This window comes from Heliangelus exortis, chromosome 2 (genome assembly GCF_036169615.1).
Source record: "Heliangelus exortis chromosome 2, bHelExo1.hap1, whole genome shotgun sequence".
In the NCBI taxonomy this organism is placed as follows: domain Eukaryota; kingdom Metazoa; phylum Chordata; class Aves; order Apodiformes; family Trochilidae; genus Heliangelus; species Heliangelus exortis.
The window spans coordinates 143,720,399-143,739,785 of NC_092423.1; the positions used below are offsets into that span (position 1 = coordinate 143,720,399).

Sequence of the window (19,387 nt, forward strand, 5' to 3'; positions counted from 1 at the left end):
CAGTTTCTATCATGCTGCAAATGTTATCAAACACTTCATGGCTCATTCCAGTCAGATTAGAAGAAATCAACACTGAAATTTGTGATCAGCTTCTGTCAGTTACAACAAAAATCAAAAATGTCTCCATCCAAATGTAACATCCCTGGGGCTTCCCTGTGCACTTTCAAGATTAAGCCTGAGAAAACATAACTACCACCAAAGTCAAACAATTTTCAGTTCTTTCACATTAACATATTTAAATTCCCTATCACTACAGTTGAGGGAAAGGCTACAAGTAAATGTTTGCACTTTGATTTTTTCATGGTATTCATAGAGATCAGGACATAAAAACTGCTTAGAAAACTCACTACACCACATAAATATAGTAACAATCTTTTTTCCACTTTTCTACTCAGAATGTCCTTAAATTTATGTTCAGTTACATAGCAAGGTCCACCTAGAGTTAACTATGATACTTTCTTGATTAAAGACTACTAAGTGGAGGAATAATTTGTCAGAATCAATGCAAAACAGCATTTTCACTTAGCTGTGAAAGAGAAGCCAATACTTAAAAAATTAGATCATTAGAAGAAAACATGACTTTTTATTAATTAATAACTTTTTAAGCTCAAATTTAAAAATACTAAATCACAAAGAATTCAAGATTCATAAAGAAAAATCTGGAACTATATACATGCATAATTAAGAGTATCTAGATTTTTGTCAATATTTACTTCAAGTTTTTGTACAAATTTTTTCACACATTTGTATTTACAAATATCTGCTTAAAACATATAAACATACATCTTTTATAGCATTTACATATCACTAATATTTTTTTTCTTAAAATAAAAAAGAATATTTCATTGATTTGACAGATTTGGTTTCATCCTATGGTACTGGGTCAGTATTTATCTAGTGGGATAGAAAGAGTTAAAATTATTCAATTATCTAAGTAACAGTCATCCTAGTGGTACCCAGAATTATCTTATATGGCTTTAAATACCCCCCATGCTCAAAGGATCATCTCACAAGTACAAATTTAAGTTCACCTACAGTAGGTTTTTAATTAAAAACTCTGGACCCTTTTCTTGGGTTAGATCCACAACTCAGCAAACACATTCTAAGCATGTACTCAGAAATAAGAAGCCCTTCTACTTTAAAGAAAAAACAACTCTGCTTCAGTCAAGTAAATCACATATTAAGTATGTATAAAATGGGATGTATGGACTTTCCTAGATATTATAGATACCTCTATAAATATTTTATTGTCATGGAATGTCATTGTTTTGAACAGACAGCACTTGTAGGGATCTACAGAAAACAAGTGAGAGATCTTCTAAGAAAGGGAAGAAGAGGTTTTCCTCAAAATATGAACATTTTTTCAGGGAAAAAAAAAGCCTGAGGAGGTTTTGCACATAGTAAGTCTAAGTTACTGATACAACCCAACAAGTTAGTTCACTATCTAGTCACAACGTATGGCTTGAGAAATTAACTGACAATTTGACAGCTTGCTTGCTTTGGGCTAGGAAAAAAAAAAAGTCCAAATTTTTGGCTTTTGCAAATCAAGCTCCTTTGAACACTGTTCTTTAGAGCTCCTGCACTGATTGTTCCACAGTTTGTTCTTCTACAGGCTGCATAGCTTCCTGAACATAAACGATGAATTCTGAAGCCTCTCCACCCTGGGTATAGACAGTCACTGTCTCAATTCCCTCCACTTCATCTGATGAGACTACCAGGTGATGCTGTTCAGACAGCTCCACTGAAGCCTGCTGCAGTGTCTCTTGAATCATCAAAGTGTGATTGGCTGATTGCTCCTCTTCTTTTACCTAAGCAGAAATTAAAGAGGTTACAGAAACTTCCAATAAGCAGATGGTATTGAGATGCCTAAGGGAAATATGAAAATTAGAAATCAGATTGTTTTGAAAGGAAAAGTCAGTTTTACAAACCACTTTTTTTGAGCTCTTTTGATTAATAAGTGTAGAGCCAGACAGAATACTGAATGCAGTAATACAGCAGCTCAGTTGTAGGCACAGAGCTGCAAAGTTCCAGCAACATAGGCCATTGGAGACAGCTTTAATCTCAGCAGTCATTCATTCAAAACCACCCTTACTTAAATAAATCTGAAGTCAAACAATTCCTCTAGTAGCACTCGGATGAGAATCCATTGAAAACCACATGAAAAAAACATCTGATGCATCCATTTCTTTCTAAACCTTAATGGACTTTGATTAGAAAACTGTGAAATGGAAATATTACTGAACTAGATCCCTGAGACCTGGTGGTTATGAGGCAGCAATTTTTAAATTATTGAAAGGATAGGGACAGAAATGATTGAAAATAACAGAATTTTTACTGAACATCTGCTTCTTGCCAAAAAAAAATCACACAGCACAGTTTGATATAATTTCAAGGAGTCCAAACAGCTGTCTGTCAATTAAAGCTCAGTACTTCCTAGAATTAGAGAACAACTCTTAATTCTTTAACAGATCTATAGAAAAAGCATATGCAAAATGCTCCAGGCCAATAAAAACACATCAGAAAACAATAAGTCATGTGGAGGTATGCATTCTCTCAAATGTTAGGGATAAAATAATGTACTTTTGAGGAGAGGGTAGAATAACAATTTTTTGGCATGGAAGATATATGCAAAAGCATTTCTTCATGTTTACAGCACAAAATGACTCCAGGTGTTCCCTGAAAGGAGCTGTTTTATTTGCTGGATCATAAATGCCAACACACCTGTGAATGCAACATGCAGTGAATCAAACCCTCTCTTCCTTCTCTTTTCAGAAAATGGGTTGTTTTTGTTAAGGCCTATTTCTCTTTCATTTAGGCTTAGCAAATGCTTTATGAAGTAAGCTCTAGAGATAAATCACGCTTATTCCTCATTGTAAGAAAGTAGCTGATTGAATTTGTAAGAGGTCACATTCTCTAGAACAGACACTTTTTTCACATCATCTATAAATTGTCCACTTATGCAAACAACAGGGAACAAAGACAGAATTACTGGCTCACCTCTGTCTCATGATGGAAAGCAGAACTACCTGGTATTTCCAATTACCATGTGAAGTGTAATAAGAAGAGAACAAAGGACTGATAGATACCAATTTATGTACCCTTGTTTCTTAGAGTGCTCTTGACCAAGGTAAAGTTGTAAGCAATTTTGAAAGGAATAGGTCAAACACAGTAGATTTCAAAACATGGGGAATCTCAATAATGCAAATTAGAAAGGAGCTATTTTTTATTGTAGATGATTCGACAATTCTTCTCCAACTCTCATTTACACAACATTGCTTTGTAGGGGGTTATATTGGAACAATCAAGTTCAAGGAAATAAAACTAAGTACAGTTGTTTAAGATGGGAACAAAAGGGAAGAACTGCAGTGAAGCTTCCAAAAATGAGTTTGAGTCCGTAGAGACCAACAAGAACAAAAAGAATGCGTATTTGTTTTCCTGATTTTTTTTCCCCTAAGCAACCATACTTATTGTTATACATTGACTTTCCTTTTTACTTTTTTATTCCGTGTTTAGGGTATCTGTCAGATCACAAAGATTTCAGAAACACACAAACCTCTTAGGACTTCATATCACTTTGTACTTCCACTCGATCAGGCTATACAAAGTTATTTCTTGAACTAAAACAAGTATATTCAAGTGTTAAATTATTCAGAGGTCCCAGAGTCAGTATGCTTGTGATACACTGACAAAATGTATTTGGATTTTATCTGATGATAGATTTAACTTCTAAAGAGAATCTTGCCAGTGTCATTGACCTTAATGGAAGAGCACACTCATACCTACTGATGCTGACTCTGGCTTTGTTGCACAGAATTCAGATCATAGGTATAAAACTACAGGAATGGGCTGAAATACTCTCCATGTTCTCTTTCTTTTACCAAGCATATCTTAGTGTTTTAACTGAAAGTTATTTTAAACAGCTCCTCCTGAAGTTCAAGCTCAACATCCTACAAAAGTAGGTGATACTGGATGCTTGACACAATAAGAGTTGCAGCCACCCACTGAAAAACTAATTTATGTTGTCAGAAAATAAGGGTATCAACCAAGTACCCCTTAACTAGTAGAAGTTTGAGCCTCTCTTTGAAAAGCAACAGCATGAAAACAGCACTGTTGACTTCCTTCTCTTGTTCCTCCCCATGTAACCCTCTTTTTTCTTTATTACTTTTTTTAATTATTAAAAAAAAAACCCTAAATCCTACTGAAAGCAATAGGATTTTCGTTAATTAGAACACAAGAGACTATGTCAGCTGGAAAGGACCTAAAGGGCTCAACTAGCCCAACAGCCTTGACCACTAAAGGGATGAGCAGAAGCTCAAGCATTCTACCAAGGACAGTGTCCAAATGTCTCTTAAACACTGATAAGCTTGGGCCACCAACCACCTCTCTAGGAAGCATATTCTATTGTTTGACCATCCTCCAGTAAAGAAACACTTCCTTCTGCCCAGTCTGAATCTCCCCCGGTGCAGCTTTGAACTATTCCCATGCATCCTATCACTGGATCCCAGGGAGAAGAGCTCAGCACCTCACTCTCCCCTTTGCCTCCTCAGGAATCTGCAGAGAGCAATGAGGAGGCCTTTCCAGCCTCCCTTTCCATAGACAAGACAAGCCCAAAATCTTTAGCTGCTCCTCACAGGACATTCCTTCCAGTACTTCCACTGCCCTCCTCTGGACACACTGAAGTACATTAACAACCTTCTTAAATTGTGGAGTCCAGAACTGCACAGAGTGCTCAACGTGAGGCCACACCAACACTGAATAGAGCAAGAAATCCCCTTTTTGACTGGTTTGTGATGTTGTGTTTGATGCACCCAAGAATGAGGTTTGCCCTCTCAGATGCACAGAATTGTTTAGGTTGGAAAAGACCTTTAAGTCCAAATGTTAACCAAACACTGCCAAGTTCAACACTAAACCCTTTTCCACCACATCTACAAGTCTTTTAAGTATCTTCAGGGATGCTGACTCAAGCACTTTCCTGGTCAGCCTATTCCAGTGCCTGGCAATCCTTTCAGTGAAGAAATTTTCCATAATATCCAATCTAAACCTCTGCAGGCACAACTTGAGGCCATTTTCTCTTGTTCTATTGCTTGTTACTTGGGAGAAGAGACTGACCTCCACCTTACTACTCCTTTTTTGCAGTTGTAGAGAGCAGTAAGGTCTCCCCTCAGAGGTGTCCTTTCCACTGGCTGCCAGGACACATTGCTGGGTCCTACTGAGCAGCACCCAGCAGATCCCTTCTGCAGTGCTGCTCTCCAGCCTCTCCCCTCCTAATCTATACTTGTGGTTGGTGTTATTTGATCCTAGATGCAGAATTCAGTATTTTGACTTGTTAAATTTCACCCCATTAAACAAAGCCTGGTGCTCCAATCTATCTAGATCCCTCTAAATAAGCATCTTGTCCCTCAGGACAGTCAACAGCCTTTCCTAGTTTAGTATCATCAGCAAAGCTGCTAACAGTGCAATTAACTCCTGCATCCAGATCCCTGATAAATATGTTGAACAGGAATGCCCTGGAACTGAACCCTGAGGAACACATCTGATGAACAGTGTCACCAGCCAGACACAGCCCCATTCACTACAGTCCTTCCAGCTCTGTCCTCCAGCCAGTTCTTCACCCAACACATTGTGAGTACCCTCATCTTACAGCCAGACAACTTGTCCAGAAGGATGCTATGAGGAACAGTATAAAAAGTCTCAGTAAAATCCATAAATTTATACACAAGACTCCCTTTTCATAACTGTCCTCTGCTCCTCCCTGAGGCTACTTGCTCAAGTGCCAGCTCCTGTGTGAAAGGACATACCTAAAATCTACTAACAAAGATCATAATGGGCAGATAAAAGTCTAATCACCAGCAAAATCAGATAGGAAGCTGCAGTTAAAGATGTTTGATAATTAAAATCTCACAGCTCGTTATGAATTAGGTTATGATTAAAGCCTTTTATGCCAGATATCCTCAGCCAAATATATACATACAAATTGTCTAAAATTCAGCCCTTTAATTAGGTCGTACACACTAACTTTTTCTGTGTTGGTGTGTTATACATAATCCTCTGACAGCATGCCTCAGGCCAGAAAAATTATAGCACATTTACTAAGAGCTGCAAGAATGCACAGCAGTCTGAGAAGGATCTCATACAGTCCTGCTTTAGTCACTGTAAATCAAAACCCATAAATAATTGTAAATGTAGTTTTGTGATTGAACATAAATAATGAAAGGAAAATAAAAAAAGGAAAATTGACATGAAAATGAAATGAAACCAGAATCTCATTCAATGCAATAGCAGCAATCTAATACTTATTCAATTTTTGTGTGCTTTTGAAATGAAAATGACCAATAAAGAAAGTTAATTTAACCTCCCTACCTGACTGTATCGATGGAGTTTTATTACACTTGCCATGAAGGGTAAAGAAAACTAATGACCTTATTTCTGGTGTTTCTAGCTTCCAGTATCTGTTCTGGACAGCTATCTGTAATCCTTTTAGTTTGACAAATCATCGCATTATTTTGGATATTTACATTTCAAATCAGTTCAATGTTTACATGCTTCTGCTTGGTTCCTATTAGACTGTTCCACAGGGAATAATCTCAAAATGTTAATTAACATCCCTCAAATTGATGAAACAGTGGGACAGCTGCCATCAGAATGAATTAAGTCACTACACTCAATTCTTTTTATTGACATCTGAAATCTTTTGAAGAGTAGCATCCAAGACCTCTTTTCTGTTTGAGAGCCAGCTGAAAAGCATCTGGCTGCTTATCCTTCATGAAAGAATGACAGCAAGAAGCTGAAACCACACACAGCTGGAATATTTAATCAATTCAGTACCTGCATAAATATTCCTTACTAGTTTAATGTGTCTCTCAAGCAAGCCAGTGGGAGTTGCATACTCATGTCTCAACACTCAACACTTCTAAATTATAGTTCTTCATTTACATATCCGAGAACCATCCAAATATATGTAAATGAAATTTAAAAATGGGTATCTCTAAGAGGAATCTGTTGCTCTCAAAGTAAGTGAGTCTTTTTTAATTTGAGAGAAACTAATTCAAGGCATTGAGGAAAATATATTTCTTCTCTAAAAAGAAGAAAAAATATTTGCAGTAAAGTGCTAAAGTTGCTTTCATATTCCAGAGCTCACAGAACCTCTCCCTTGATTTCAGATTGAAAGCTACCTTTCAGGTTACCATGAAGAAGAAAAGTTAATCACAGAGATCTCACAGGATTTCAAAACCTTACACTAGGTTACAGATGTTCCCATTTATGTTGTAAGACACCACAGTACGAAAACATACAAAACATCTACAGAGAGAATTAAAAGGAAAAGTGAATATAAGCATTTTAGACCACAGAGAGCACCTGGATGTGATGTGCAGCCTTAAATTGGTGCCTACAGGACTGTCTCTACCATTTTGTTCAGTGCCATTTAAATTACTTGAACTCTCAGTTCTAGTTTATATATAGATACAATGTGTGGAAAAACACAGAGAAAAGTCCTGTAATTTAATCATACAAACCTCTATAATGAGCTACAAAACAATCTGGTGCACAATAGTTTCAGAATAATAAGAGACTTGAATATGCAAGAGTTTCCTTGCATAAAATAGAAAAACTAATCTTCATACTGGTGATGTGGATTTTTCAAAAGCTTTATCAATTGGTTGGTTGAATTTATCTTGACAAACACTGTCTGGCAAACTCAACTCAACTGACAAAACCCTGTTTTAACCACATTTCCTGGTGGAGGGATGACAAGATTGCCATCATCTCAAGACCTCTAACAGAAGACAGGAATCATGCTACAGGTTACACAGATGACAGGGACTCCATAGAGTCTGAGAAAACAGGACCATCAGCCCCAACTGAAACTTTCCTTTGCAAGTACCATCAAGGGATGAATCAAATTGCTCTATATCCTAAAAGAACTGCAATCTTGACAATCAGCCTGTATATAACTCCATATATTGGCAAATTTCCCAGATGAAGAGTGTACCTAGCATCATGGAGGTAGAAAATAGAGCCAGCCAGAATATAAAGTGTGCTGCTGAAGTAAAACATGCAGTAGCCTTTGACATGGTCAGTCATGCTAATATTATTAGATATTTATTTTTGAAGATGTGTTACACTAGAAAATCTTGTTCTGTGATGGATTTCACACTGACGTGTGATCTTGGCTGTGCTTTTCTACCATTGCCACTTTGAAGAAAGTGACTGTTACCATGGTAGGATTGTACTGGAGCCTGAGGAGATCACAGAACAAAATAATGAAAGGAACTAAAATAAAGGGTGAAATGCATGGAAATCCAGTGTTTTCCTAAGCGTGATAAAGATCTGCTTAGTTAATGAAACAGTTGATATATTTAGGGCAAATTATGTAAAAATCTAGGCTGGAAGTAGGTTACTATGGCTTTCAGGAAAAGAGTTTACCCTATGCTCAAGCTATACAGGTGGTAAGAACATCAGTCCTGTTTCTGATTTCTCAATGTGAGAAAAAGAGAAATAAGTCAATATTCAATTACTGCTCTTTATTTTTAATATTCGTGTAGTGCTTTGGACCTGGATTGTACCAGGTATGCTACAAGTAAAAAAGTATTTCCTGGCCCTAAGGCCTCATAGTTTCAATATAAGAGACACTAAGCAGACACAGAAAAAGGGAGGTGGAGGAGAACAAAATAAACAAGACAGTGCTATTTCAGCATGATAGGCAGGAGTGACAGTACAGCAATATAGCCTAACCACAGATAATTACTGTCATCATATTTTTGAAGAGTAACTGAGAGAAGACAATGAGGTACAAATTGCTCTTCATTAAAAATCCACATAACTAAGCACAATATGGAGGAAGGCATTAAGAAACTTGTTTTTAAAAAGTAATGAGCAATTTAATCTTCATGTTATGGGCAAAGATAGCTAATTGAGAAATGGAACACTAAGTCAGAAAGGAGTAAAAAGCCTTGGAAATGAAAACAAGGTTTTGTTTGATGTGGCAACAAAGGAACATCAAGTGAACAAAATAAGAAAGGGTGATGTCAAGAGGGACAAAGAAGAGTAATGTTTGAATTTTTCTAAAAGATTACAAAAGGAGCAAAATATAATCTGTGAATGTCAGGAAAAAAAGACTGTTAACTGTAGCATAAAATAATGATGGCTTGGACAACCATTTTAGATAAGTGGTTGACATTAAAGATCATTACCAAAGTCATCATGCAGAACAAGTCAGCACCATTTAGCTAATCACCTGCATGCTAGACCCAAGAATCCTACCTGAAGAAGTCATAAGCTTTCTGGGGTGAATAATGGGAAAGACTTATACCCCATTAGGTTAAAAAAGAGAGTGGACCACTGATGAACATTTTGTGCAGAAAGACTGATATAACCATCTTAGTGATTGATGATTAGCTAATGACTAATTATTATCTTCTCAGCCATCTTCAGAGTGAGCTTGATGTGATAGCTGCAGAGCCACAAGAAAACTTTATAGGGTCAGAGTAAGATTATTCAAGGTGGCAATGTAATTTTGCAAAATGTCACCCCTGAAACAAAGATCAACAAGTTCAAATGTCTGTTTATTACTCAGGAGATTAAGCCATGGATTTTTAAATAAAGCCTTTACATGCTAATGTGCTCCAAGTAAGGTGGCATCAAAATGTCTGTTTGCAGTACTCATCCAGACACCTTGTTCAGAAAAATTAGAAATTAAGGAAACAAATGTGGAGCTGACATGGCAAACAAGACCATGGGCATAGGCTAGTTGTTTTTTTGGGAAGTTGTTTTGCTCTGTTTGAGAGAACAAAGAATACTGCCCTGCTCTCTAGTAGTTCTCTGTATATGAGATAGCAAGGATGTGCTCTTGATGAAGAGGGATCCCAGTGTCTTCAAGCAGAAAAAATGGTATTGAGGACAAGATGTAAAGCTTCACACAATCATCTGCTAAATGACTTTCTCCCATCAGGACAATAATCTCTTTGCCAGTATAACAGGTAGAACATTACAGGCCTATAGATGGCAAATTATCAGTACCTTTGCCTACAGTATCTAAATGAAAAAGATCTGAAAAACAGATAGCATACAATCAAATTTAAATGGTCATTAAACTATACTGATTTATAACTCTGCTTGAGACTAGGAATAAAAAATATGCTGCTCTAGTTCAGTAATTTGAGGTAAAAAGAAAAATTCAAATTTGGAAAGAGAACTGTATATAGTTTCTACTTTTTCTTTCAGAGTAGTAGGACAGAGTCAAATCTGTTGAACATGAAGTCACTTGTTTCATATTTCCAGTCCCTCCACCATGCTATGTGCTTTGTTCCCACAAAACTGCTTTCTCCCCAAATTTTTTCAGTGTTCACCATTCATTATGAGTGACATTTCTTGTATTTCCTAAGCATTTATTAGCCTCTTTCCTAAGTTATTTTTCAAACTTACCACTGTGCTTCCACCCTTTCCCCACCTTGCTGCCTTTTTTGGTCTTTGAGATGTGCAGGACAACTGAAATACCATGCCATAAAGAGGTATCTCTCAGAAAGAGACCCAGACTCACTGGAATCTGAAAAGGACTCACACAGAGAAGGATTCACCTCTTTCAAGCTGTGGTCAAAGCTTCAGTGTGGATTTTTGCCAATCTCAGATCACACTGGTAAAACTTCACACTATTAACTTGTTTTTCTCTGGGGCTTCTGATGTATATTACATTCTTGGGCAGCTGTATGTTTTCATAGCTGTTGGACAACAAGATTTCTTCCAAATTAGATGCCAGAAAAAGTTTAACCTTGATAACAGCTTAGTATAATAACTCTTAAGCAAGAATAAGTTATTTCAGGTTCTAGACACAACCTTTGAAAGGCCTCATACACATGACATGATCAGAGTCAACAGTTATTCCTATTTCCCAGTCATAATTCAAGCTAAATAGGGCTAACTTTTCTTTTTTTGGGGTGTTTAAAGTAGTCAGCTGAATCCTGATTCAGGCTGAGATTTGTTACTGCTATGTTTTCAAAGTGCTTTCTTTTATAAAATCATTCTTGTAAACAAAAAATAGTCTCCAAAGTCAGAACCGTTTTTTTTTTTTTTCTTCTCAACACTCAACTCAGGAGCTGGGGGCTTTGAACAAACAATATGATATTGATTTCACTTCCATTATAATGTTTACTCATTATTTAAGATACAATCATTAAGACCACATGCAACACAGAGCAACAGTTTAACAGAACACCACAGAAGTGGTATCTTTTCTGTCTTGCAATTTGTCAGAGCTATCTGACTGCTAATTGACTGGATATCTTGCAATATGCTGAAAAGGACTTCATGATAGAGACAAAGGTGGTTTCTTCAGACCAAAGCTTTGCAGTAACCTGAAACACTACAGATCCCACACACTGAAGGTACCTGAGCACACAGGAGATGGGAAGTGCTAAGAGTGAAGCTGGCTGCATTACTGACAGATACATCTGGATTCACACAGAACTGTAAGGATCAAGTGTAAATGGCAATTTTATGGGTGAAAAGTAAGGAAGGAGACAGCTGTGAGAGAAAACTCCACCGAGGAAATGGGACACGGAGACAGCCACATATAGCGTAATGTTTAGAGGAAAAATACCTTTAAAACGTTCCAATAATTTAGGACTAAAATTACTTTGTGGAAATATAGAAATATGAAGCTAAGTTGTGAGGGCTAGCTAAAAATGAGAGATGAAGGTAAGAACTGATCAAAAAATGGATAATGTATGTCCTTAGAGAAAAAGAAAGAAATCAACATAACAGCATAAAAATCAGAAAAACTACAATAAATGTTGTTAAGGAAAAAAATGGAACCAAGCTGCCAAGCAAGGACTTGGTGAGGCCATTAAAGAACAAGAGTGAAAATTCAGTGACAGATGATGCTGATATATTGCTGGATACATTTTTTGTCTCACAATCCTCAAGAGAAGCTGAAGGTCACAGAAGAAATTGGGGAATAGATTTTCCAGCAGGGACATGAAATATGAATATGTCTTTAGAGCAGTTCAAGGTTAACAATTAGGAACTCAGAATAATTAAAAACGGACAAAGTTATAGGTACATACGAGTGAGATCTCACAGAAAGTAAATCACTATTCAAGAAAAAAGCTAAGCTGACAATTCTGGAGAGGATTACAGTCATCTTAATGCCATTTAAAAACTTCTTTCCCTCAAATTAAAAATGGGTGTGTCTATAATCCTGAAGCAATCTTCTGGTAGGAAGACAAGAACTGGACACTAACTCAAGCTGTATAACAGATTAAAAAGATTTTCATTTAAAAAAGGATTTATATATAAAACGAAATTAAAGAGAAAAATGAAAGGTGAAAAATTTAAAAAGAGAAATAATAATCATCACCATCTACAGACCTCCCTTGATCCTTGGTCCCCTCCCCTAAAGCCCACCAAAGGTAACTAAGCAGTCAGTCAGCTGTCATAGGGAGCTGCCACTTGATCCTGCCCTGGGAAATCCCATCTCTGCACACACAAAGTGTCACAAGTCACTGAGGCTAACAGAGAAAGAAAAGAGAAGGTATTCCAACCCATGCAAGAAATGTGTTAATAAAGGAACAATGCTGTGAGCACCAAAGTAAGGCATGAGTAACATTCAGTGCAAACAGAGGCAAGGCAAGATCAATCAGCTTGAGATGTATTGAAATTCTTGACCAATTTTGCTTCTATGAAATGTACAGTTAGAGGGAAAGCAGCATTTTATATGAAGAGGGCTCTAAAGGAGGCAGAAGAAAACAAAAAAAGGAAAGCAGCAAAGAGATTCTGTACTCTGAAAATTCTGTCCTTGATATATTAGTGGAGCTTGTAACAGTTTGACATCAGAACTGTGACAATCACTGATGTATTCAAGGCAAGGGGAAAACAAGTGATCAGCACTTAGCAGTTTGTAAACTCGAAGGCCAGAAACATGGATTAAAAATTGAGGGAAATAATTAATTTAGGATAGAAGCATTTACTTACAAAAAGCTGTCAGCGAATTCAGATGGCCTAACAAGGAAGATGATAGGTTTTAAGATGAATCAGACATTGATCAGGTTAAGAACCTGAAGGAGGAAGAATCACTGAATTTTTAACACTATGTATTTTTTAGCTTTCAAAAACCAAAACGTAGTTTCCCCTTGGTAGGTGCTGCTTCAACCATAATTTTTCTCATAGGCTTTTAGAAGGCTCTCAAAATAAGTATTTTTAAGGGAAGAAGACATTTTAGTAATATTGACAGACAGCATAGACAAATATCAGTGGCTAATACTGTATTCAACACTTCCATAAATTGCATGTTTAGCAAAGTGTGCACATTGGAAGTGACTCTACTGTTAAAGTTGCTTTGAAACATGTACATAAAGAGGGCAAAAAAGTCTCTCCTCTTTAACGGCTGAATTTAGATTCCAAATTAGAATCCTCTTATTCTTCAAAAAAATAATACCAAAACTCTTAACATGGTTTCTAATCAAGACACCTGTTATGTACTGGAAAGGAAAATCTCAGAATGCCTTATCTCCCTGACCTTTGGATTATCCAAATACTGCATTGAGACTTCCCACTTCTATGGCATTCTCATGAACTCAAGATCCACAACACTACAGAAAATATTGAAACAGAAGTCAGTTATAGCTCTCAGATTAATCAGTTTAGGTTCATTCAAATTAAAGGAGTCAAACTCTTCAGGAATTTGAGACTCCTCAGGTAGATGTCTATGATTCTGGGATTTTTATGTATTTTTCTTCCCTCGTCTATTGAGTGCAGAGACCCCAGTGAATCAATGAACAGAATGGGAAAAGGGATAAGCAGAGAGTTATGATAATACAGGAAGAACAAGTGGAGCTTGAAGAACACTACAGGGAGAAACTTAAAATGTCAGCAACACAGCTAGCAAATACCTTTAGTCTGCACTATACAGCCATCTCAAATTGAAAATTATTTCCTTTTCTTGTCCATTTTGTACGTCTTATCATTCTCAATTTCTAAAGTGCTTTGGTAACACTGTACAGTGCAAAAAAAATTTAGCAAAAAACTGTGTGGTAGCAAACTTAAAAAAAAATATACATACATTAAAGTTACTTTTACCAGAAGATTTGTGTGATTTTATGAGGAACTACATTGCCCAGCAGAAATTATGTCAATTACTTGTCCCTTGAATGCACCATTTTGCTGGAAATGGAATTATTGAAAAAGCCTGAAATTAACAACTGATCTAATAAATCCTTGTTTTTTTTTTTAAATATTGATCTGTAACTTCTGGTCTTGCACAATTTCCCTCATAACAACAAAATTAACTATAGCCCTTCTCAACCAACTACAACTCAGTTGAATTTTTATTTACCTCAGATATGGCTGGCCACACTGACTTTTGTCTCACATAAGCAACTGCTGTAAGGAGCACCTGCTATACTCTTCTCAGAGCTGCAAAACACTTGTGTTACACCCCTCATTAGAAATGCAGGGTCCCATTTGTCCCCAGGGTACACAACTTTAGAACCCTGCAAACCTTTATAACTTCAGCCATAGGACAGCACTGCAAAGCCCAATGGCAATGGTTACTCCTTGGGCATGGTCCTGCAGCATTGTGGTTGCAGAGCATGAACAGCTGTGCACAAAACAACATCTTTCAGGCTCTTCTGTATGCAGATGAATGCTGTGCCAAGGATCTCCTGATTCTTTTAGATGAGAATGGGCCCATCCTCAATATAGGTGTTATTTTAAAAAGCCTGAAAATACCTGCTAGAAAAAAGTTGCATTTTCACACACACACACACCATGTACACATATACAATTATTTTTTCACTCATATTTCATATACACGCAAAAATGTACCTGTTTTTATAAACATATGTATCTAGATGTATAAACATGTATGTGGGGGAGCACATAAATACACATAAAGTAACAAAAAAATAATTTAGGAAAAATTCTATACATGTCTTGTATGGACACTCAAATTTAACCCTTGCAGCATATTGCTCATTTCACAATAGATATACAGAAGTTAATTACACCTTTTCTTGAGAAGAGCTCTTACCTGCTTTACCACTGTGACAGTGCCAGGTGCCATGGTAACTACAGAAGCAACTGCAGTGGCATCATGGGTTTCCGAACCCAACTCAATGATTTGCTGCAGGATGTTTACAGCTGTTGGATCAAGTCTTTCACCTTATCAGAAAGACAGTAAGCAGAAGATCATTACAGTGAAACAGCTCTAAGGGTATAGGAATCTAAGTGCTAGGGAAACTTTCCCCTCCTGCCCTAACCCTGGCTCACAGAGCTGTTGTAAATTTCAAATAGCTCATAACAACAGGAGCCTGTGGCAGGAAGGTATTCACAAAATAAGTTTGCCTGAGGAATCCATGAATCAGCAAGTGAAGCCACACTGATCATTTCTATGCCTATTTGAAAGAGAACTAAAAGGAACCATGGAAGAAACAAACAATAGATGCAACTCATAGAAATAACTGCAAATTAAGAAGCTGCAAGACTACAAATCCAAATGTACACTCGCCAGACATCCAGCTTCAGCAGACCCTGAGCTCTAAACCTATACCCATGATGGCTATTTTGTGTATTACAAACCTGTCTTTACCATCTGTCTGGCCATCTGCAATACCCTTCAACCTAGAAGAGGTACTGCTGCCACCAACATGCTGAAGGGAAAAGTTAATTGGTTGGGAGAGCTCATGTTTATCATTTTATAAGCATGGGATCAGAGCCTGTTTGACCTTTTGTTAAAAGATCCTCTTGTGTGTAGCCCTGCCAAAGGAAAGGCAATTTTACAAAAAAGACCCTGTGCACAGTTGTACTCTCCCTTCTCCCCAAGTGTGAAAAGGAAAGATTCATTCATTGGAAAATGTATTTTGTTATGCAGGAATGTGAATGCCCCTCTTGTGGCCCACCACTCCCAGACCTCCAGTGTCAGCATGAGAGAGATGTCAGTAAGGGAAAGAAATTCTCAGGGTCATGCTAAAGCTGCCCTATGCTTTCTGCAGTCATTGCTGGAGCTCAGAAAGAGAAAGTAAGTAGAATAAAAGCTCATCTCTTCATCACAAACCCCTTCAAATTGAGGCTGACACTGTGATGGGGATCTAGAGGAAATAATTTCATTTTAAACAAAAAGTAGTTATATCTTCTTAACTATGTAAGAATTTTATCTGTATACTGAAAAATGTTTGCTTTCTTTAGGATTTTTTTCTGTATAACTGTCTTAGATTATGGGTTTTCATACCTAGAGGGAATATGCTGCAAGAATATATGGATCTGGATGCATTAAAAAGCAAATCATTCTACACTGAAAACTACAACCCCAAGCTTAAAAACAAAACTTACATACAGCATATCCCAATTATCATTTTACTTTAATTTAAATAAATGAAAGCTTAAGAAAATGTCTCCTGGATGTTTTTAGTCATTCAGAATTCCAAGTCTTTAAAATAATAGCAACATGATTGGAAATTCATTTAAAAATAGGATTTTATGTAATGTATCTGTATTGATTATGAACTATAAAGGTCACAATGGTAAATTAAGAGTAAAATGTTAACTTCTGATAACCTGTGCATTTACTTATATGTATAAACACAAAGCATTTAAACACCCTCTCTAGACTTTCATGTATTAGAAGCTTGAACATTTTTTTCTTCCAAATTTTTTTATTCCCACTTAGCAATCACTGTCTAATCTTACTCTTGTTCATCCTTAGCTTGATAAAGAGTAACTTATTTTGGTTTGTGTATCATCAAAATTAAGCTTGCTGGTACTGTCTTGGGAACATCACAAGTGAGCTATTCCACCATGTCCCTTCTGCAGTCTGTGGGACTTAAGCAGGGAGAACAGTAAGAGCTACAGAATTGCCATTAGATATACACCCTGCCAGGAAGGCTGATTTCACAATATATTTAATGATAAATGCAGGAAATTCCACACACTTAATAATAAGCTGCAAAATTGAGTGTAATATGTATTAATGACTTAAGGACATAGAAATTAATAAAGAATGGTCATTTCTCATTGTTTATCTTCAAAGAAAACTACAGCCCTACAGAAGTAAGTTCTGGATGTCAAATTTCACCATTTTTAATAGATTCTCAGGATATCTTATATTGCCCAGTATACACAAAAGAATCATATATATATTTATAAAAGGTGTATTTTATGTTTCAACATAAAAATGGTAACTTACCATTCTCAGAAGTATATCTAAGGTTCTGTAATGCAGCTACAGCAGCTTGAGTGCCCTGAACATCTTCTCCAGCCTCTGTGATATGGAGATACTGAGTGGATGTTTCTTCAGAAATTTCAGCAGTTACCTTAAAAACAAAACCCAGCCAATCCATGAATAATCTCACTCTCATTTCAATAATGTAGAAAATAATAAAAGCTCTGAGTTTAAAGTAATGAGATCTGTAAAACAAATTCCGTAAAATGAGTTATAGAAAGACTGGGTGAAGGATAATTCAAGAGTGGGGATACCATCCCATAGTTTTATTCTAAATTCTACCTCAATAGTTGTTTTAAGCATGCTAACAACTTTGTTGCAGTTATTTTAGAACTAAAAATAGACTCCAAGTCCTTCTGGACCTTTTGGACAAAATTAGTTTATCCTTGCAGATCTGGTAAAATGCCTCTTAAGTTTGAAAACTGCCTTTTGTTTTAGAAAAATTATCCTTTCCATAACTATTTCTTTTCAAGACAAGCTGTCAATGACTGTGGATATGACTTTGAAGGACTACATTCTGAAATGTTTGCTCTGTCTTTGAATAATTGTCCATATAGAATTCTCTCTGGTAGCTTTCAAGGATTTAGTATATGTGGATACTCAAGAGCTGTTAAACAAGAACTGCAGGATGGCTCTTCCAAATCAGGCATTAGATTTATAGCAGTGCCTGGACTGCCTGGAATTTAGCAGAACAGCTCATAAACTGTGGAGGTCAGCCCAAAGCAGCTGACTTTTGGCTTTTTCACCTCACTGGACATAACAGCAGCCTACTCAGGAAGTAGAAAAGACACAGCTTTGTAATTTTTTAATAAAAGTGTCTAGATAATTCTGTGGTTTTCCCAATGCTTTTGCACCTAGAGTCAGCTCTGCTCTGTAAGAGTAGCAGTTTTCATGTTAGTACAAATAATTGTTGTGCATAATATAGAAGAGGAAAGCCTGAAAGGGTAAATCCTCCCAAGGTAGCTGCCCTACCCCACCCCAGTGTGAGAAAATTCAGGTTGTTGATTTGTTTTTTTATAACCCTGCCTTCTTAGGTCTAACTTGAACTTTCTAAGGTCCCATCTTAGTGATACTGAGATTCCCTATGTACTTTGGATTGAAGCTGAAACCAACAAACTCCAGACTTACTCCATATAATGGTACTATTCTTTTAGTTGATCAACTTACATATTTAGTTTTCCAGATTCTAACCTTTTCTGGATGCAGACATAGGCTTTTTTTCATTAACTCAACAGAATCTTGAAGATTTGCGTATCTTGCAGTTAACACCAGTGAATAATTGGCACATAACAAAATGCAATAAATTTTTCAGTTTCACATTTTTTGCTACAACTGCCACCTTTTCTGCTGCAGACTAGAGCCCTAAAATGCAGAAATAAGCACTTAAAAAGCAGTTAATCCTACTAGATATTAAAGCAGCCAAGCGTAACAGTCACAGCAATGTATGCATTCAAAACTGAGATGTGATAACACGACCTTCCATAAAGTCAAGGGCACATTTTGAATACTTCTTATTCTTATCTTTACTTTACAAAAAGTATTTTAAAGTCTTAGGGCCAAAGCCAAGGCAACTTTGCTTTACCTCCCATTTGGCCTCCCCATCATGTTCCACTAGCTTCATTCCATGCTTGTTTTTCAGATGTCTGTTGAACTCCCATTTTGTACCATACACGAAGCTGCAAACAGGACACTTGATACCACCTATAAGGAAACAGAAATAAATTCCTTGAATGTAAATAATTACTCAAATAAATTCCCCAGTTCCTCATATAAATACTTTCTCAAGGCAGTAGGAACCCATTTAATTTGATGACACCTCAATCAAGCCAAATAACTGTAATTTTAAAGGGTTTCTTTTAGCCATATGGCCAACATGGAAAAAAAAGAGCAAAATATAAAGTAGCTGGACTGTCATAATGCTTAAAGGAAAATTCTGGAAAACAGTAGTGGAAGGAGTCTGAAATAACTTTATCTGGGAAGCTGTAGCAGCTGTAATAGGCCTGCATGCCTTCCTATGGTGGATGTGAAATTGTGGGAATGCTGTTCCTGTCTTTCCTCTCTTTACATTTCTCTCCCTGGGGAACTCCTACCACTGACTAATGAGACAGAAAAAGCAGAAGCAGACAGCTATCTGTGTTTGTCTCAGATACATGGACCTATCTGTGGAAATGATGCTGT

General features: G+C 36.7%; 1 protein-coding gene across 1 annotated transcript in view; it reads right to left on the minus strand.

Moving 5' to 3' along the window:
• Positions 1–248: 248 nt before the first annotated feature.
• ZFAT (zinc finger and AT-hook domain containing) overlaps positions 249–19,387 on the minus strand; it is a 79,260-nt gene continuing 60,121 nt past the window's right edge. The window contains exons 13-16 of the mRNA XM_071738434.1: positions 18,792–18,910; positions 17,174–17,300; positions 15,023–15,153; positions 249–1,808 (exon numbers count right to left, since the gene is read on the minus strand). Of these exons, the coding sequence (XP_071594535.1) occupies positions 1,569–1,808; positions 15,023–15,153; positions 17,174–17,300; positions 18,792–18,910 (617 nt within the window). The 3' untranslated portion in view covers positions 249–1,568. The remainder of the gene's footprint in view (positions 1,809–15,022; positions 15,154–17,173; positions 17,301–18,791; positions 18,911–19,387) is intronic.